Source organism: Borostomias antarcticus, assembly GCF_949987555.1.
Source record: "Borostomias antarcticus genome assembly, chromosome: 10".
Lineage (NCBI taxonomy): Eukaryota > Metazoa > Chordata > Actinopteri > Stomiiformes > Stomiidae > Borostomias > Borostomias antarcticus.
Window position 1 is genome coordinate 21,315,321 of NC_140243.1, and position 22,380 is coordinate 21,337,700.

At 43.4% G+C, this 22,380-nt stretch overlaps 1 protein-coding gene across 1 annotated transcript in view; it reads right to left on the reverse strand.

Annotated features, from left to right (window-relative positions):
- Nucleotides 1-22,380, reverse strand: part of zfpm2a (zinc finger protein, FOG family member 2a) — a gene marked incomplete at both ends in the record, with an annotated part of 134,255 nt that overhangs the window by 35,309 nt on the left and 76,566 nt on the right. Inside the window, one exon of the mRNA XM_084444132.1 lies at nt 13,002-13,113. Coding sequence (XP_084300258.1) covers nt 13,002-13,113 — 112 coding nt within the window. The remainder of the gene's footprint in view (nt 1-13,001; nt 13,114-22,380) is intronic.

Below are 22,380 nucleotides of genomic sequence, written 5' to 3' on the forward strand. Positions count from 1 at the left end.
AGAGCTGAAAGAAATGCCTCTCCAAGACTACAAGGATGTTCTCTTAGCCTAATGGAAGATGTTTGGTCTGGTGTGCGGGAGACCAAGTCCCAATCCTGTCTCCATCACCCAGTATGAACACTCTGGAACTGGACACTGCACCTAAATAACTCAATAGCTATAGCAATGAGAAAACCACAAAAAAGCTAAAACATTTTGGGGAAAAATCTGTGATAACATTTAATTTGCATCACATTTTTGCATTGTTTGAGTTCAAAATCGTACACCAGCGAGCATGTACAGTAGAGTGCAGCATCTGGGGATCACATTACAGAGCGGTTCAGGGTGAATAGACCTGTGTCTCCAGCTCCCCCAGTAGGCTGGCTAGCCGGGCGATGACAGATTGGTTTCCACTGACTGCATGGAGAAGCACAATAGAATGGCTTTGATAGAGTAAGAGAAACAGTGCATCAATGACCCCCCCCTTTCTCTCTCTCTCTCTCTCTCTCCCTCCCTCTCTCTCTCTCTCGCCCTCTCTCTCCCTCTCTCTCTCCCTGGGGCTGGTAGAATGGATGGCCCTGTCTGACCCAAGCGACACTACGTCTACCCATCCTCACTACTGTACCTACAGCACGCCTGTCTGCTCCCTGCTCTCTCTCTCACACACACACACACACACACACACAGACACACAGACACACACACACACACATACGCTCACACACATACACACAGACACACATACGCACACACGCACACACACATCCACACACACACACACATACGCTCACACACATACACACAGACACACATACGCACACACGCACACACGCACACACACATCCACACACACACACACATACGCGCACACACACACACACACATACGCGCACACACACACACATACGCGCGTACACACACGCATACACACACACACACACACGCACGCCAGTGGGCCAGGGGGACCCATCTCTGTCACCCAGTGCTACGGAGCGCTACGGAACACTCTGACCTCCCCTAGGCAGCCAGAGGTCACATCTCAACTACACACACGCATGCACGCACACACACGCATGCATGCACACACACACGCAACACACGCATGCACACCCGCATGCACACACACGCACGCACGCGCACACACGCTCACACATGCACACTCACGCACACACACACACACACACACACACACACACACACACACACACACACACACGATCGGATATCTATATCTATCCATCTAGGCAGACTCCTGAATTGGCCTCACCATCCATGCAACCTCATTTCAGGACATTGGGCACCGTCTAGATTGAATAAAACTGAAGAAAAAAAGAAATAAAATAAAAATAAAAATAGCAAAGATTATTAAAGTTTTAAGCATTTTCCTTTTCGGTGTAACTGCATCACCATGGCAATCAGCCTCCACACCCCCAGACTGCCCTCCATCCAGGCGGAGGAGGCCCCACCTCCGTCCTCTCCATACCCAGAGCACCAGGGTCCGAGGTGGGTGGAGCAGATGAGACACCGTGGCTCGAAAGCATCATAAATACCCCCTAGACAAGCAGTGGGAGTGTGTGTTCTCCTGTACACTACACCGAGGTGATACTACACTGATACCACGCTCTAAACACCATCAAGCCTGGTGTTGGTGTGTTTTTTCTTTCTTCGCGCAGGCTGGATGTACAATCAATAAAATGGATTAGTTGTATAAAGGTATGTATAAAGGTTATCGCCCGACTTCTCCCTGCCCCAGCCCAGCGCCAAGCACACAAAACAATTTGGTAATGTGTCTACCTGTTTCTTCAGAGGAAATCAGATTGTTTTTTTTTCTAAATTGATTTTTGGGATATGATATACATCACAAAGGGACCAGTGCATTCCTTGCCATGAACCCCATAATGTTCAAATAGAATTGCAGTAACTCTATTGTGAGACCATGTCGCAGTACCATAAGAGTCAGTATTTTATCTTTTATTCGTTCCCCTCCAAAGAACCATCAGTGTTTTTCATTCTTTCACTGTGTGTGGTTAGTTGTTGCCCTTCAGAGCCATTTTGGGGGAATACACTTCTATATCAGCCGACACAGTCATGGTCATACAGGCCTGTATCAAGGCTCAGATGGTGGCTCTAAACACTCCTTCACACCACTGATTTCTCTCTCTCTCTCTCTCTCTCTCTCTCGCTCTCTCTGACCCCCCCCCCAACAAGTCACAGCTGATAAAAAGCCACCCCTTAAAAGCAGCGTGGAAAGGCCCCTCACTCCAGATCTCAGCTTTGTCTCCAATGATCATGCCCCCTTCTTCCTCACACACACACACACACACACACACACACACACACACACACACACACACACGCGCACACACACGTGCACACGTACACATGCATGCTCACACACACACTCACGGGTGTACACACACACACACATGCATGCACGAACGCACACACATACACACACACACACACACACACACACACACACACACACATACCGGCGTACACACACACACACACACACACACACACACACACACACACACACACACACTCACACTCACACACACATACACACACTGCTATCCACTCTTCACTGCTAGAGATGTGTGTGTGTGGGGGGGGGGAGAGTATCCATTCTGACCAATGGCATCCTCCCATAGGGCTTATCCTAAAGCACATTGACAATGCTTTTCACACCTACTTACCGCAGCTCTGATGGGGATGACGGCCCGGATCCTATCCAGTCTAAAAGCATGCTGAGGGCTTTTAAAAGACATACAGAATAGACTCTTTAATTACTGGGTCGAGATCTTCACGATTAAACCCTTGTCGAGGCTTATTTTAACATGTCTATGTTAATTTTCAATGAATATGGAATTTTTGCCACTGATTATGCCGTTAGGGAAGTTAAGAAAGAAATACAAAGTACACATAATCATGTTAACTAAAAGTGATTACTGTACGGTAATAATAATAATGTGATCTTCCGCGCCATCTTTATTTAACACACCCCAGACTGGGGAGAGATGCACCACCATTAAGAAGCTAGCCAGAGTAAATCCACTTATCCAGTTCAGTGTTCAAAGACGTGTGCAGAGGCAGCACAGATAACTCGGCTAACATGCTTGAACAGCCAGAGGAAACACACAGAGACCCACGTTTGGACCGACAGGAAGTAATCACTCAGGTGGCTATCATCTCATATATTCCACTTCCTGATCACGCAGGCCCGGCTTGTGCACTCTTAGAAATGCATTCCTTCCATGTGCAGCGTTAATCTAAGATGCCTGGGTGGGTGAGAGCATTTTGCTGGCAACACACCAATCCAGGCGTGTGAGATCAGTGACTTCCCGCGAAGGCAGCGAGGAAGGAAGGATGCACCTTTAGAGTATTCAAACACGGCCGCTGCCTCTCCTGACAGCCCTTAAAGAGCTCCGCTCTCAGCCAGACAATCAGCCTCCTCGCTGATCAATACAGAGGCATTTCTCATCATCGATTATACAATTATGCTGGAGTTAAATCAACAGGCCCCCCTCTCCTGTGCCACACATGAACCAATCAGGCCTCCTCTCCTGTACCACACATGAACCAATCGTGTCGGGAGAGAGAGGAGCTTTTTTTTTTCTCTTTTATTCTTTTTTCTCTCTCAAAGACGAGGCTGTGATCCGGGTGGCAGTACCAGACCAGGTACTTCACACAGATGATTATAAAGCCACAAGGGTGCAATACATCACTCTTATTAGGCACACTGGAGCACAATGGTAGAATAATTAATGGTCACAGCAGGATTGAGTGCTGCCCTGACACGGGAAAGTGGGCCTCTTAAGCTTTACAAGGTATTTAAATATGCAGAGTGAATGGCACAGTCAAACCCCCCCCCTTCCTGCACCCAGAACAGGCCACGCTCATTAGGCTCATACCCTCCGTGGCATTAATACAAGGATGGCCGTCCGTCCGTCCGTCTGTCTGTCTGTCTGTCCCTAACACACTGTTGAGGATTGATGAATGACAGGCTACAGCTTCTGCCTTTAATCAATGCCATCACTTTAATCTGTGATTCGTTTATTTCTCTCACATAAACAGAAACAGGGAATGCATTGGGGATTACTGGTGTCTGCTGTCATTATTGTGATCAGGACGCTGGTGTTTAGTCTCAGTATTGTTTGTACTGTCAGAGTATTATGGGGCGTAGTGAACGTAGTGTCAGAGTATTATGGGGTGTATTGAACGTACTGTCAGAGTATTATGGGGTGTAGTGGACGTACTGTCAGAGTATTATGGGATGTAGTGAACGTACTGTCAGAGTATTATGGGATGTAGTGAAGGTACTGTCAGAGTATTATGGGGTGTAGTGAACGTATTGTCAGAGTATTATGGGATGTAGTGAACGTCTGCGCGGGCTGCTGAGAAACACGCAGTCTGGTCTGGTGTCTGGTCTAGTGTCTGCAGGCAGGGGAAGCTTCTGCATTCACAAACACACACACACACGCACGCACACACACACACACACACACACACACACACACACACACACACACACACACACACACACAATAACAAAGTGTGTGTGTGTGTGTGTGTGAGAGAGAGAGAGAGAGAGAGAGAGAGAGATAAAGTGTGTGGGTGTGTGTGAGAGAGGGAGAGAGAGAAAGAATGTGTGTGTGTGTTAGGCTTGTCACGGTTGTCGGTGTTACCGGTGTTACTCAGTGTTACGGCACACACCGTGTATTCACCGAGTCAACCGCCACACCGTTGTGTTCCGCTTCCGCACCAACCATAGTTTTACCTATTTAGTTAATTTTCGCATATCAGCGACCACTCATCAAACTCAAACAAGTGTTTGTGATCTGCCCCTCCGCATGCTCACACAGCACAGAGCGGAGTCTAGAGGAGTCCGATTTCACTTTCAATTCACGTGAAGAGAGTAGGGAGGGGGTGTAATGGCTAGAGCTCATGGCTAGCTAACGTTAGCGTAGCCTAGCTAACGTTAACAGCTAAACTAGCCACCGAGGAGTGGCCGTTTCCATTAGCCAGCTGGCTATCTTATTCTAGCAGCCTATTCTCTCGCCTATTCTAGAAGCGTTCCGTTCATAACAACAATGATTTGCGGAGGCAATTCAGAGTTGTATGCCTCCACAGCTTAGCTGCAAATGTGCAATCAGACTAAGGTAAGATATAAACATTAGGCTACACTTGGTCCTGTGCTTCTTTATAATCTGAATTTGTTTTTTCCATATAGTTTTTCAACATACTAGGAATTTCCTTCGGGCATGGTGTATATTCCTAGTAGACTATGTTGAAAAACTACACAGCAATAAAACACATTCTGATTATAGAGAAGCACAGGATCGAGTAACGTTTATCTTACCTTACTCCGATCATGCATTTGCAGGCAAGCCGTGGAGACATACAACGAGAACAGTCCAGCTGCAGCCGTGCAGCCGCCGAAATAGGACCCGAGAAATAGGACCCGGGAAATAGAACCCTTCATCTTTTGCAACAGCACCACCCAGTGAGTGGGAGTAGTAATTGCAGCCATGGAGCCGCAAGAAATAGGACCCGAGAAATAGGACCCTTCATTTTTTTTCAACAGCTTACCAATTCTTTCGTAATTTTGTCCATCCTTTTTCAAGTTTTAATTAATTTTGAGATGACAGCTTACCAATTCTTTCGGAATTTTGTCCATACTTTTTCAAGTTTTAATCAATTTTGAGATGACTAAAGCATAGGACCCTTCTTTTTTTATCAACAGCTTTTTTTATCTATTATTATTGCATGTCGTTAAAACGCTGGTTGCAATAGACTAGACTGTGTGTGGTTACTGTTGTTTCCTTATAACATTAGAGGGGCGGCATAATGCACGCGCCGGGAATAATAAAGACTGTCTTATTCCAGCCAGATTTGTCCTGAAATACCTGTCCTTAAAATGATTGGGGTATATAACAATTGAAAGTGTTATATCATTGATTAGCTATGTCAATAAATTAAAAGTAGTCTTGAGCTTCGAGTAACTTTACAGCGCTTAGCTAACTAGCTAGCTACTAGCTACAATCACTGAGGTCATTTTTAGTCTAATTTTTAATTCTTTGTCACAAATCTGGCTGATTACATATATGACAACTAGCAATACATATAGGATGTAGTGGACTCTAATTCCCAGAATACCTGCGGTGCGGTCCTATTTCCCGGGTCCTATTTCCCGGGTCCTATTTCTCGGGTCCTATTTCGGCGGCTGCACGGCTGCAGCTGGATACTATTGCATACAACACCAAATTCAAATTGGCTACACGACAGGGCTGTTCAACGTAAGGCAAAGGACTAAAGATTAAAGGAGAATGCTCGTTTTTGACAACCTGGACCTTATTTACGGCATATTATAAGACGTTTGACTCACCGAGATAACTTTGGTGTAATTCGGAGGCCTGTAGAAGAAATTTAAAATCCAGCGCGAGCCAAGTATATCCATGTAATGGCGGTGGACGGGGCACTGAGAATGCAGCTTCTAAAAAAAATATTTTCTGCCGCAAAACGGTTGTTTTCATCAATCTGTCTTTATGAATCGCTAGTTGTGCTTGCACAGAGTGAGGGCATGTTGTGGTTTTTTACATGCCTCTGTAATATGATCTTTAGAAACGTCTTTAGAAACGACATAGCTTCCCCACTTGCTCCAGCACGCATGCGCACAGCGCGCAGACTGGCTATTCTCCGTTACTCTGTAGGCTACACTCGCGCCTCACATTCTCTACTCTACGATCGGCTTGTTGGTGCCTGGAATATTGTGGGCAATATGCCTGAATATTTATCAGATTTTGAGGATATAGAAGATGACTTAGAATATGATGGACGCCGATCGTAGAGTAGAGAATGTGAGCCACGAGTGTAGCCTACAGACGGAGAATAGCCAGTTTGCGCGGTGTGCGCATGCGTGCTGGAGCAAGTGGGGAAGCTATTTCGTTTCTAAAGACGTTTCTAAAGATCATATTACAGAGGCATGTGAAAAACCACAACAAAATATTTTTTTTAGAAGCTGCATTCTCAGTGCCCCGTCCGCCGCCATTACATGGATATACTTGGCTCGCGCTGGATTTTAAATTTCTTCTACAGGCCTCCGAATTACACCAAAGTTATCTCGGTGAGTCAAACGTCTTATAATATGCCGTAAATAAGGTCCAGGTTGTAAAAAATGAGCATTCTCCTAAGCGCTCTCTTATTGTAGGCTAGACGGTGTTACCGGTAATACCGGTGTTGGGTTTAGGCTATTAGTCGGTGAGAAAAAATCCACACCGTGACATCCCTAGTGTGTGTGTGTGAAAGAGAGAGATAGAGACAAAGAGGGAGAGAGAGATAGAGGGAGAGAGAGAGAGTCTACCCTTGCTTACCCCAGCCTAGCCGGCTAACCGATGTTCTACAGCAAAACATACCACTACCAACAGTACACGCTTCCCTCTAACTCTGTATTCCTCTAACTCTGTATTCATCTAACTGTGTATTCATCTAACTCTACACTCCTCTAACTCTGTATTCCTCTAACTCTGTATTCATCTAACTCTGTACTCCTCTAACTCTGTATTCATCTAACTCTGTATTCAACTCTGTATTCCTCTAACTCTGTACTCCTCTAACTCTGTACTCCTCTAACTCTGTATTCATCTAACTCTGTATTCAACTCTGTATTCCTCTAACTCTGTACTCCTCTAACTCTACACTCCTCTAACTCTGTATTCATCTAACTCTGTATTCAACTCTGTATTCCTCTAACTCTGTACTCCTCTAACTCTGTACTCCTCTAACTCTGTACTCCTCTAACTCTACACTCCTCTAACTCTGTATTCCTCTACTTCTGCACTCCTCTAACGCTGTACTCTTTTAACTCTACTCTCCTTTAACTCTGTACTCATCTAAGTCTGTACTCATCTAACTTTACACTCCTTTAACTCTGTACTCCTCTAACTCTACACTCCTCTAACTCTGTACTCCTCTAACTCTGCACTCCTGTAACTCTGTACTCCTCTAACTCTGTACTCCTCTAACTATACACTCCTCTAACCCCCCACTCCTCTAACTCTGTACTCATCTAACTCTACACTCCTCTAACTCTGTACTCCTCTAACTCTGTACTCCTCTAACTCTGTACTCCTCTAACTCCCCTCTCCTCTCTGCCTCCGTCCGACCGTGTGCATACTTATCGCCTGGCTCAGTGCAATCAATTATTGTTGCAGCGGAATCATTAATAATTTCCTAATGAAAACGATTCTGTTGATCTCTGTTGTATTTTAATTAAACATAATTATGGAGCAGCCCCAAGCCGTGGTGGGGGGACTCCTTTAGGGTACAATTCTGTTTTAATACACTGATAATGGAATTTTACATTGTGTCAGTTGTTTAGTTCGTATTCAGTCACACTGTTTCAATATGTTCCTAGATAACAGATAATAAGCCGACACCTCCTATTCGCCTGAGTCGTTTTATAAAGGGGAGGGTTGAAATGAACAATTAAGTCTGAACTGTCATAGTCCTCCTCTAGTCTGTAGCGCTGTGTCTGAGACTCATACCACTGTCGTGGATTTCTCCTGCATCTCTGTTCTGCTCACTGTGAAACTACGTTATGATAAAGCCACAGGAAAATAGTTTTTGTTATGTTTGTCTGGCTATGGAATATTCTGTATCTGAACACATCACAGGTACTGTAATGCGAGTTCGTCTTATACCTTAGAGGTCTCCACTACAGCGTCGCAGACAAAGGAAGGGGAGAAAAATGATCTGATGGCCAAGGACTTAGTGAATATGAAATAATACAAAAGCCACTGCGAGTTAGTCTAATTCTGCAGCGGTATGGGCTTATGTAAAACGGCCTAGTTACATTGGTCAATTTCTGCCCGAACAAAGGCAAAGTTTCTCCCTAGACATATTGGACATGCTGTATCTGAATGTGGTCTGCTTAAGAGGCTTAAGTTTAAATATTTAGACGACCTCTGAAGAAAAGGACATAATATGGAAACAGAGAGTGTGTGAGTTTCAAAGAGATAGATATCAGGTGACAATGGACAAGCACAATACGAGGACACTGAGAATGAAGTCCTGCTGAACTAAAACATTCTGCTAATAAGATACACATTTCATATAACATATATTATATTGTATATACTGTAGAGTGATATATATATACTGTACAATATACATCCTATTGAGGATTTTCTTTATGTTCTCATCTCTGCATGTCAATCTCCGCTACAGGATGTGGTCAGTCCTATGATAGTAGGCATGGTAATTTACTATGTTGTGACTAGGAGTGATAGAGACATCATACTGTACCTACCCTCTCATTGCATATGTATTACTTGCCAGTCAAAAGTAGCAGTTGCTGAACCTTATTTGTCTCAATTTAAATGTGAAAGACTAAAAAAACACAAAACACCATTGATTAAAAATGTTTTCTTGGCGTATTAATGAATCCCTTTTCCATGTTGTTTTTGAAAGCTCAATTCTCAGCTGAGTCCTAAAAGTCTCTCTCTCCTCCCTCTCTCCCTCTCTCTCTTCTCTCTGCCTACAGCGTTACTGTAACGTGTAATTACTCCATGGACTCTCTCCCTGTTTCTGCAACTTCACTGGTTCAAAGAAACTGTCGGAGTGTGGAGAGGTGCATTGTGGGAGTTCCAGGTGGATTTCTCGATAATGATGAGTTACAGTGGCGGAGAGTTTTAGTAATGGCTGGGTGCTAAGACTCCGGCTGGGGCTGTAATGCAAAACAAACAGCATCTACTCAGGGTACCACCAGCTGACAGCCTGTGAAGAAACAGATACAGGACAAACTGTATTCATCCCTCTTTCTCTCCTCCGTCTCACAAAGGAAAACAAAGAGACTTTTATAAAACTCCTCAAGAGACATTTTTGAAAACTTCCTTCCTTTGACAGTAATAGTTTAGTGCAAGCTGAATCCAAGTAAAATAAAGTTAAAGCATGTCTTGTTTATATGGAATTATGAGCATTTTTTGTTTACAATGTCCCCTTATATAAAAAGGCAGGCCATGTCAGTCTGCCTCGATAACATACAATGATAGATTTCAGACAAAGCCACACAAGACTGAATGGTTAAGTCTATAGCAACTCAAACTTTCTTCACACAAGGGACTGAAGAATCCAAATTTGCAGAGAAGTGTGTGTGTGTGTGTGTGTGTGTGTGTGTGTGTGTGTGTGTGTGTGTGTGTGTGTGTGTGTGTGTAATAATGTACTGAATGTGGAGGCTTGTCTAGTGGTAGTGGCCAGGGGCACCCTGGGAGGGTTGGACTAAACTAACCCAACGCTTGTTACACCCTCCACTGCATGTATTATACATGAGACACTGGAGGGGACGTCTCTCTGGGGAATAATTTGTCCCTTTTTCCCCCCTCTTCTCTCCTACTTCCTTTTCTTTCCCCATAAATGGCAGTTGTGGACATTTTTGAACTTTTGAACAATGTTAGCCACACCACAGCGAGTGTACAGTCATTCAGTAATGGATGGCGTACAGTGAACTGCAGTATAGGAAACTGGCAAGAACATGGCTAGAACACTAGTTCTAGCTCAGAGATGGTCCTCCATGCAATCTCTCTCTAGTTCTCAATATGTTACAGTAGCACTGGCAACAATCCAATCGGTCTGCGTACGATCTTGTGAGATGTACGTGTTCAGCGGAGCCAAGTTAGTTGGAGGTGGAATGGCAGCCAAGTTCACTCATACTTAGTATTGTCTAGAGGGTACTGTATACAGTATGTACATGATGTTCACTGGTGGCCATACTGTACATACTCTGTCTCTCTCAGCAACATGACAACAATAACAGACAGGAAAGAAAATAATGGATGGTATGAAAACACTCTGGGCCCTCGCCTCTCCAGGTCTGCTGCATGCAGGGAACAGGAGGGTCTGGGTCGGCTTCACGCAGGAAAACATTACTGAGTATCCAGGCCAGATTCAGTCCAGACCTCACAAGACCCAGACCAGACCAGACCAGACCGGACCAGACCGGACCAGACCAGACCAGACCAGACCAGACCAGACCAGACCAGACCGGACCAGACCAGACCAGACCAGACCAGACCAGACCAGACCGGACTAGACCAGACCAAACCAAACCAGACCAGACCGGATTAGACTGGACGGGAGGCGACGGGACCAGACCAGACCAGGACAGACCGGACTGGACTGGACAAAACCAGACCGGACCAGACCAGACCAGACCAGACCAGACCAGACCGGTCTGACTAGACCAGACCAAACCAGTCTGTATCGGATAAGACTATACAAGACCAGACCGGACCAGACTAGACAAACCAAACTGGATTAGACCAGCCTAGGCCAAACCAAACCAGACCAGACCAGAGCAGCTGGACAAGACCAGACCAGATCAGAAATAATAATTTTTATCCTTCATACCTCATCTTAACCTCTAAACCTCAGTTAATCTCTATTTGACTACAATCTACATACACATTAGAGAAGCAAATATTATACACTTGATTCAAGATATCAATAGATTCTTTATATCAAGAATCGATTCAAAGAGAAGAGGGGATTTGTTATTTCCCTTCTTTATCATCTATTGTCTCTTGGCAGGTGTGTGATTCTGGGAGAATGGTTTGGCGATCCTATTCTAACAGAACAACTCACAGAAGCGAGTTCAACTCACACACAGAAATGTACTATACAGTACATGTAGATATCTTCTGTACAAATAATCTTATACTGTAGATATCATATGCACAAAGAATATGAAGGGAGGGAGAATACATTATATAGACCCTACAAAATGGTTAGAAATCCAGTTATTACCCTTTTTGTTTCACATAGCCAGTCTCCCGCAAAAAGATTAGGCGATTTTAAAATAGTGCGTAATCTTCTTTAACAGCTTATCAAAACTTTAATGATTTGGTGATAAAGAGCACAAAGTTAAGTAGCCAGTTAAGAGGATAACTCTGCAGCGCAGTGGAGAGATTAGTAGATGAGAACCGCCAGACGGGAAATACCGGGGAGCTTCTGCCACTTTTATTGACTTTGAGGGGTAAGAAGAACTCATTCCTGCTCAGAGTATAGTCATGGGGCAATTATTTAGAGGATGGATGAATAGAGCCAATTGCCTCGCCCCTTTAGAAAGCAGTCGCATCCCTATTGACTTATTTATTTACAGAGTGTCTCTGGTTATGCCCCGTCAAGACCCAATTACAGCCGGAGGAAACCCCCGCGCTTTCATGAAGACTGAAGTGTCAGTGTGGCACCACTGCATCTCGCAAACAATCTGTGACTGTAGACTCACTGGGGCTTTGCCTGTACGCATCACCACGCATGCCGAGCTTCCATAATGAGGACTGGGACTGGTAAACAAATGAGTGCTTCCTATACCATACGTCCTCAAAACAGTGAATGGTAGGAGATTGATGTTGGCTGATGTGAGGGGTTGAAGAGTCCCTAGTAGTATATAGTTCAAGAAATACACATATAGATGAATAAAAAGACTTGCCTCAGCATGTCGAGGGTGTTTCTGATTAGAGTTGTTGTAATGCAGATTAGTACATGTGAGAGAAAGTGTGTGTGTATGTGAGAGTCAGTAGAGAGAGGGAGAGAGAGAGAGCGAGAGAGACAGTGTGTGTGCTTCTGTGTGTGTGTGTGTGTGTGTGTGTGTGTGTGTGTGCATGTGCGTGTGTGTGTGCACGCGGGTGCGTGTGTGTGCGTATACGTGTGTGTGTGTGTGTGTGTGTGTGCGCGCGCGGGTGCGTGTGTGTGTGTGCGTATACGTGTGCGTGTGTGTGTGTGAGAAGAGAAACTGAGACAGACAGAAAGGTAAAGGTGTGTGTGTCTGTGCGCGCCCGGGTGCGTGTGTGTGTGTGTGTGCGTATACGTGTGTGCGTGTGTGTGTGTGAGAAGAGAAACAGAGACAGACAGAAAGGTAAAGGTGTGTGTGTGGTGTGGGGGATTGTCAGTGTCTTAGCCGTGGTGCGGGAGGAGAGATAAGGTGGAGGCAGGCAGGCAGGCAGAGCAGAGCAGACTCTTACCTTTGCTGTACACCACACAGTTGTTCTTGTTGTCTTCTGCTCCCTGCCAAGTCACATGGAGGAGCCACCTGGGACCGGAGCTCAGCACCACCGGAACCGGACCCTTCGTCTTCTGGACAGGGAGAGATAACACACACTAATTATGCGCTTATATCGGTGATTAAAAAAAACAAACATTCATAACCCCAAGTTATGCTACTTTTCATCCTCTCTGGGCTGAAAGACACAAAAAAAGACAATTTGATATTAAATTATATATAGGGCCTGATTCTCTTTTAACCACAGTGAGAGAGGCCAGGGGTAGAGAGGGGTGGGCAGGTGGATGGCTAGAGATTGTGTGTGTGTGTGTGTGTATGTGTGTGTAGGACCGTGGCATACAGAACAGAACATCTTGTGCCTGCCTTCTATCGGAACAGAGCAGAATTATCATTCAGGATTTAACCCATGATTGAGTATCAGATCTCCGAGATTAAGACGATCTCGGGTGTCTGGGAATTACAAAAAGAATGTCCATGACTCTCCTAGTGAAGGAGGCGAGTGTTCCAGGGTGAACTTTGGGCACATTGTGCCTTGCTATCGCCAGGATCTCACTATTTCCTGAGACAGCCAGGGAAGAATTTAAAGAATCAGTATCCATTTCAAAGGCCGATTGAGGTTACGGTTTATAATATGCCGGCAAATTATTCTGAATGTGTAACGTCATTTTTCTTCTCTGCTCTGGGTCAAATGTGGCGCTTTAAGTTATTTCTATAAAAACTGGAAGAAAAAAAACAGGGCAGATGGACCATGGCCCCTGCGCATGAATGTATTCACACGCAGACATAGAAAGGGGTCGCGAGATTGTGGGGGCTGTTCTATTTATTTTCTTATAATTTTCTATTCTATTTTATTTTTTTCATATGGCATTTTGTACAGAGGGTAATGAAAGCCAGGAGTACATCTTCTCTGCTCTTGCAAAGGGGCAGCAGCAGCATTCTGTGCTGCTGTTACAGTAGCCTATTACTTGCAGGCAAAATGTCAGTATTTCAAGGCCATTACTTTTTAACCCCCGGGCCTTCCTTCATTAGGGGGCCGGTACAGAAATAGTTTAGCTAAGAGAAAATGGGTTGAGGTGCAATCTCCACACTTCATTTCTTTTTTGCCATTCTCGCCATCTGAAACAGCAGCCTGCCACCAGATCCTGCCCATCTGCCCTGTAGAGTAACAGAAATGTGACAGCCGTGTCCTGCTGCAATGCATCTTGGTTATTTATTTAGCTGAAGTAACAACCTTCAAGAATAAAGGCACCACATGTGACTTGAGCATGTTAAATGTCTGATCTGGCACAGACATATGGGCCTATATCTAGTGTGTGTGTGTGTGTGTGTGTGTGTGTGTGTGCTTAGGGGTGTATGCATGCCCCATCCCCATGAAAGATCTGATTGGAACTAGAGGGCATGCTCCTCTTTAGAATAGAAAAACCTACAATACCACATTCATCATGCATTCTGCCTCAAATCAGAAAATACACACTAAATAAAAATAAGATCAACAAATACACAATTTTCCCACACTGATCAAGCACCCTGTGAACTGTAGAATGTGTCTGTAGATTTTTGTTTTGCTTTATTCCTCTTATCCAGCAGTGGCAGTGGTAGTATGGCAGAGAAGCACCTTCATAATTTAAGTCATCCTCTATTTCACGTCTCAAATTAACCTCACAATGGCATCTTCTTATATCTGAGCTAACCTGACAATCTGGGTCTCCTGTCAAAGAGCAATGGAGAGACCGTCCGATTGTTGCTACGACAACTATCTGTAATGAGAATCGGATTAACCCTTTCTCAGATCTGCGGACAGGAGCCATCTCTTTTTCAGCAGAGAGAGGGAGGCCTCTCTCTCTCTCTCTCTCTCTCTCTTTCCAACCCCCCATCTCCCGGAGCCTCTGTGGATTCATGATCTCCCAGCTCCTCTCAATGTGCCCAGCAGGGAGAACCACAAACCAGCACTTGCTTCAATGTTTGAAATCAAATATCATACAGACATTTTAGTTAACCATATTTCTTGTAAAAGTACGTTCTTTATCTGTATACTTACTTGTTTTCTTGTGTTTTCATGTTAAAATCAGGTAACTGTAAAGTGTAGCTTAACAAATGGGTTTCTTTGTGGAAAAAACTATCAGCATTAATGATAAATTATTCAAACTTCTTATTATCTAAGTCATGTGCTTAGTTTATTATCAGACTGCTAGCTACTGTAGAAATGTAGGCCCATAATAATAAAGCATGATTGTTTATGTGTTGTGATATACAGTATGCAATCTGAAGAACCTCAGACAAAGAAGCACAGAGGAGCTGGGAGGGGTTCTGACACATGGTGATGTCAGAAAGGGGAGGAGAATATTATCCGCATATGTAAATACCGCTCTCCAGTAAAAAAAAAAAAAAAAACAGGCCAGGCCAGGAGAAATGCGGAGTGACAGGCAGAAAATGAAGATTCCTCTCGAGTGAGGGAGGATCTGTGACAAACTGGCCAATAAAAACAAACTCATTTTCCAAAGACCAATCAGGTCGTGTGGATGTAACATGCTTCCTTCCTGTTTAAACATCTCACAACCAGTGTGATTATTCAGACTTGCAAACATACTGACACCTATTGGTTATGACAAACATCCTCATTATCACTACAGCCAATGACATTTTGAAAGCGCATTCTGACAAATCCTTCTGTCAGTTAATATTAAGACCGTATCCATTCCTAGTCTTACCAGATTCAAAAATGGAGAGGTTATTAACATTCAGTGATCGTACTTCACTAGAATTTACTGAAAATGTTTTACGATTTTTGTGATGTTTAGAAGTGGGTTATAATATAAAAAGGGTTCCTAAAACAATTTGTTGAAAATAACTTTAAACTATAAACTACAGTTAAAATTATAATTAAAAAAATTCCATCATTATTGAAAATCTAAACTAGATGCAATAAACAGACATGTGATAGAAAATAAATATATCAAAACAAAAACAACAACAACATGGATGCTTGCCAGCCCCCCTCCCTGTAGTGTGTTGTGGTTTATCCACTGCCTCCCATGCTCTCCCAGAGCGTTTTATTTTTTATTTTTTACGGGCCCCGGTACCGCTCACCGTGTAAGAGATACAGTGTCCGGAACACTGTAGTCAGCTGGGGAGTGATTACAAACTGATGCTCCAAATTCGCTATAAAATGAAAATCAATATTTCCACAAGTTGCTGCAACATAAAAGATAACCTTCATTGATTTTCGCTAGACTTAGGCCTGTGTGATAAAATCTAATATAAATTTTCAGCCACATGGATTTGGATCAGAGCAGAGCGGGGGGGGGGGCGATAAGTTCCATCGCACATCTCTCAGAGTTGGATTTTCCTCCTTTTTTCCTTTTTTTCCAAGGCCGGGCTGTGCTATTTATAATTGGCCCTGTGCGAGCAAAAGCTTCTATCAGGAATCTGTTCTAATTTTTATTACTGAGGAGCTAAAGCCTGTTCCAGATAATTTGGAAATTTCAGGGGAATTGTGATAGAGCTGATGGGAGCGCCGGACAGACTCCAGAAAGGAGCTAACCTGTAATAGCCTCAGTGGCTTGGCTGATTAAATGTTGCCATAGATGAAAGACCTGCCATCACCGCAATAAATTAACCAATCACACAAATCCCAAGTCACTGCTAATCCCTCCTTGATACCATGATCCTCTGATCGGCTGGAGGAGGTGAGGAAGAAAGTGGCTTGTGACACTCAGCCTCCCTCCCTCCACACCCTGGTTTCCTGTGTAAACAACTAGCTAATGATATCACCACTGACCATTTCACCACCAGTGGCTACTCTTAACCCTTTTCACGGTCAGGGCAGGTGAAATCGATATGAACCTTGGTGGGGATGATTCTCGCCTCATCTCTCTCTCTCTGTCTCTCCCCTCCTACTAGTATCAAGGTCACTACTGACTGTACCGCAGCCTCTCTGATCCCCTGGCTGGCGGATTTAGACAACAGAGAGATCAAACCCAGTTTAAGTCTGAATATCTTAAGAAATTCTTTGACTTTATATTTGGATTTCGGTGACTGCTGCACATTGTCTGGTGTAATTTCTAAATAAAAGCACTAATAAGGTATAGACTGTATACAGTAGGGTTGTGTGCACTAGAAATATTATTTATTCTAGTTAACAAATACATTTCTATTTTTTCTCTCTGAATATAATTCAGTGTTGTCATTTGTTCTAAGGATTGTTTTAAATAATAAATGTCACTCAGAATAACTAAAAAAGGTTTTAGTTTATTCGTTTCAGTACATGAAGTACAGTCTGTTTCTCACACCCACACCAAGGCTTGACCTAGCACTAATACTATTCCAGCGTGCCATGCACTGGTACTGTAATTTTCAGGTGTCGTGCCTATTTACGACTAGGGATACAGGGATACTGTAGCTCAGTATATGAAGAAAAAGCTTATGGATGTATATGTCAAGTTTATTTGTTATATGTGTGTTACTACCAAGGAGAAATGGATAAAGGATTTGCACCTGTTTCAACACACTGTTTACAGCAGAGAGCACACACGCACACACACCTTGATAACGTCCATTGCAATTAGTTGTTCACCACCATGAAACAAATTGCATGTGGTCAACTGGAAATTTCATTAAGGGAGATTTTCCTCCAGCCCTCGTTATCATGCTCCGTATTAATATTTTCTTAGCCTCAAGGATGGATGGGCTGCAAGGGTCTTTTTGTTGAATAAAATGGCCGAAGCCCCCTCTCTCTCTCTCTCTTTCTCTCTCTCTCTCTCCCTCCCTCAATCTCCCAGCTAGTGTGCATGCACCTAGAGAACTATATTAAGCCTATGGTTTCCTACGTATGTATATTTCTATGTGTAACCTATAAATAATATTCTGTCAACATCTTATATAAAATGGGGAATGCTTCCATTTTTCAGATCTGTTTTCGTGTCATTCTCTTCCCTTTTTTAAATGGCAGTGGATACATCTGCCGCAATGAAAAGATACTTTCAAAACCCTGTCTTTTTTTTTTTTTCCTTCAAGCTACAGCATCTGCTATTGGGAGGCCAAATAACAGAAATATGCAGAAATTGCACACTAATTCCCTTTGGAGATGGATCTTGGCTGGTGCCCTGTCATAAATCAGAGAATTTCGATATGAAATGAGGCAAGCTGCTCTAATCATTTCTGCATTTCAAATTGGATCACTGGCTCAATCGCTTGGCTTTTAAACTGCTTGCCTAAGAGCAAATGTGAGGTGGGAGATAATTCGGCAGAAATCTCTCTCTCTGTGCGGCAGCTAGTTTACTGCTTGAGTGCAAGAGAATGCTTTTTTCTTTTTTCCCCCGACCCCATCTTTCTCTTTTCAACTTTGTTAAATTGACTTTTCGTTTTTTTAAATCGATTAAATTGAGAGTCAGTGCTGTTCCAGGAATCTTTAAAGGGACGGCCATCAATGTGCACATGTGCCTTTATTTGGTTGCTATCATGGCGGCACTGGGGGGAAATAAATATTTTCTCATTTAAATTTTATCCTTTTATCCCGCTGACTGTGCTTTAAGCATCAAAGTTCCCATAATGGCTACTGGTTATTTGAATTAATTTGAATTGCCACAAGTTCATAAAGAAGATATGTATATGTATTTTCACAAATAAACAAATCGTAAATGATAAATAGTATTCATATTGAAGTGTTATTTGGCAGGTTAAAGATAGACATACAAATACTAAACAGTTGTATAACTGAATACTTCATATGAAACACTGGCTGCAATTCTCTTGGCATATTTCATCAATGAGTGACATCAAACAGCAATGTTAACATTATTAAAAATCGCACAGAAATGTATTTACACACAGCAGCCATTCCCAGTCCCATGTATGTACAGTGAAGAAGGGAGGAAAGCAAAGCTTCAGATAGAAAGAGAGAAAATGACAAGAGGGAGGGAAAGCGGTTAGTTCCCAGCATCCTCTATTCTTTTCCAGACCTCCAGGCACTATGAGGTGCTCCAACTCCAAAGCCATCCAGTTTAGTGTAAGCTCTACCTGCCCTGCAGACAAGCTCTTTTTCCTCCCCTCTCTTCTCCTCTCCTTCCCTCTCCTCTCCTTTTCTTTTCTCTCATCTCCTCCCCTTTTCTCTTCTCTCTTCCCTTCCTCTCTTCTCATGTCCTCTTTTCTTACATCCTCTCCTCTTTCTATTCTAGTCTACTCTCTTCTCCTCTCCTTCCCTCTCCACCTCTCCTTTTCTCTTCTCTCACACCCGCTCCTCTTTCAATCCTCTCTTCTAGTCTTTTCTTCTGCCCTCCATTCCTCCTTCCTCTCCTCTTCACCCCTCCACTCCTCCTCCCTCTCCTGTCCTCTCCGCTCAGTCTGTAACAACTAACGTTCACTAACTTCTTAAGCAAACACGAACACTTCATTCACATTCATACAGAAGTACGTATCCTGTAGGTACTGCATATAATATGTATGCCTATGTACTGTACATTATTTGAAGTTGAAAGAGAAAGTTGAATTTGTTCTGAATGTTTTACTATTTAATAATGACTGGGAGGTACTGTGTGGAACACACACATGCACGTATGCACATCTCTCCTCAGTTGTGGGGCAGGAGTGTCTCATGCCTCACTTCTTCCTGTTTCAGTTATTTGAATTTCCCATTTGAATTCAATTGGGGTGACTTGTTTGATCTTTTTTGCATGTAAGTTAGGGTCCCGGAGTCCTGGAGCGATGGGAAGCCCTGTGAAGACATAATGGGGTACCTGTAGCCAGGGATGTTAACCTGGATGGCATTACCTCAGGGTCTCCCTGAGACACACAGAGACATGTCTCCCTACCACCCAACAACCAAAGAAGGGGGAGGCCTTTCTTCAAAGGAGAAATAAAGAGCCAGAGTCTATCAACTAATAGGGAGTCACAAACATTTCCTCTTATTGGTGTAAATGAAGACAAACAATCAAATTCCAGGTGAGGTGCTTGAATAAAGCCCAGACTTGAAATAACCCTCAGTGGAGCCTTCAGGTATTGGACAATAATACATTCTTTTGAACTCTGCTTTCTATTCTGTGGAGCCAGAAATGTCATGATGTATACAATAAAACAGTCTCAATGGCACTGTATTTCAGGAAACTATTTTTGGAAAACCCAACTTTCCTACCCATGAACTGGAAACCAAAGGTATATAAGTACATAGACACAGGAGTCAGTCTCTAAATGCTGCACTCAACTAGAGACTGAAGACATGCATCCTGATTTCTGGCTTAAAAGTGAAAGATAATTATCATTAGGCTAGGTTTGTTGTAATTATTTCTGACTAAAATATAATAGTGTACAATGTAGTTTAAATATAGTTATATTGATTTTTGTTCAGAAACTATCGTGTCACGAGTTAGGGCTTTTGATATATTTTTGATATATTACCCTGCCTTGGAGAATAGCCTACTCTCACATGGGACAGCGAAGCTGGCGTGCACAAAACCTGTAGTGGCAGCTGGTAGAGGTGAGGGTAAATAGGCTTGTGTTTGTGCCAGTAGCCAAGTAGAACCTACCATCTTGGAATGTTCGCCTCATCAGGTAGTGTTGGACAGGGAGGGTTTCACTTCGACAAGTCTAAACTCAAACCAAACCGATCATGTGACCGAGGCCTCGTTTGTCATTGATCATGTGCTTTTCGGAAGTCTCTATACAGGGGTTCACTGGAACCTGACCTACATGCTCGACAAACACCACAACTTCGGTCTCATACATAACATCACTAACCTACGTCACAATTTGTTCCTGAATAACAATGAGCGAGTGACTTGCCAAACAGTAGCTACAACTCTTAAAATAAACTGCTGGCCCTTGGCTCAGATGGCTAACGTTAACACAAAGCTGCCATCGGATGATCTGCAAAGCAGTTTGCATGGTTACTAGCACTAATCAAGATGGGTCAAATTGAAAAACTAAAACAGGCATGAATATTTGTGGCAAATGCAACTCCCTATCCTAGTGCTAGCCAGCTGAGCTAGTTAAAGGAGAATTCAAGTCTATGATTTTGCAGCCTCTAAACACATGTAATATGTGTCTTGTTTACAAAGAAGTGAAAAAAACAGTATTTTTAGTAATTAGTTGGATAAACTGAATGTGGTGGTTACAGACGCTGTTATTTTGAAAGGCTCAATTAACCAGCATGCTTTGTGCGAAACTGAGCTATTGGGTGGAGGCGAATCCGGCAGAACGGCAGCCATCATTATCTCTTGAGCGAACATTTGTCACTCAGAACATTTGTCAAACCCTGTATCTAGCTACATTTGCCATTGAAGAAAAACACAGACAATGCCAAAATACTGTGTAATTTGTGGAATCAAGGATTTATCTGAGTTGCCGGAACACCGCAAAAAGTCCAAAGAGTTCAGGTAAATGAAACATCTGTGCCAGGTGCGGCGTTATGGGTGGGTCTGACGGTCCTAGGCCCACCCACCTTTTGACAAGCCCACCCTAAACTTTTCCTTAAAAAAATAAAAAAGTTTTTACATATTTTCATCTTGTCATGAATGATTAAAAATCTGCCAATAATCGCATGATTTTGTGGTAAGATCGTTTTTTAAACACGATTTTATGTTTATGCTTCTGTGCAAGCAAGTTCATGAGACATGTACGTGACATGGGGTTCAGCGCCGGCGGGATGAATTAATTTTACCAGTAGGCTATTCTAGGCTAGCTGCAAGTGCCACTGCCTGCACTGAAATATCAGCTGCTGCGATGACGCAACAATCTTTGTTAAGATACCTTAAACCATGCCTTAAACGTACACGAGCGATCTCAGAATCGTCGCTGCAACCAAGAGAGGTTGAGCTGGTATCCACAACTCCTCGCTCCTCTTCTCCACCACCGCAGGATGCTAATAGCAGCAGCGCCGATGCTAGTGCCTCCGACTCGTTGCGAGTGGAGGATTCAGCCCCAGGTCAATGGTGCAAACATGTCATCTTTAGGTGAAAATAGACATTTTTAATCCAAAATAGGTTGTTTATTTGATGCGTGTATTGGATGCGTGTATTGGATCTTTGGCACATTTTCAACAAGGATTTGCACCCCTGCCAGGGATATTCCTCATGTTATAGGCTACTGGGAAAGACTAGATTTGTTGCTTTTATTTAACCTGGTCAATGTGGCCGCTTTTACAGGCAGGCCTGTACGGGCCTACTAAATGGAGAGCTGCACTGTGCAGCCTGATATGGTGCGTATTGAGTAATGAAGATTCCAGAGCGCTCCTCTTTGGTCAAAACCATGGAGAGCGACCGCGGGTAGGTCCGTCCTATGCACTGAAACATTATAAAATGCAATCAAATATTTAAGGAATATCAAGCAACCAAATTACGTTATTAATACGT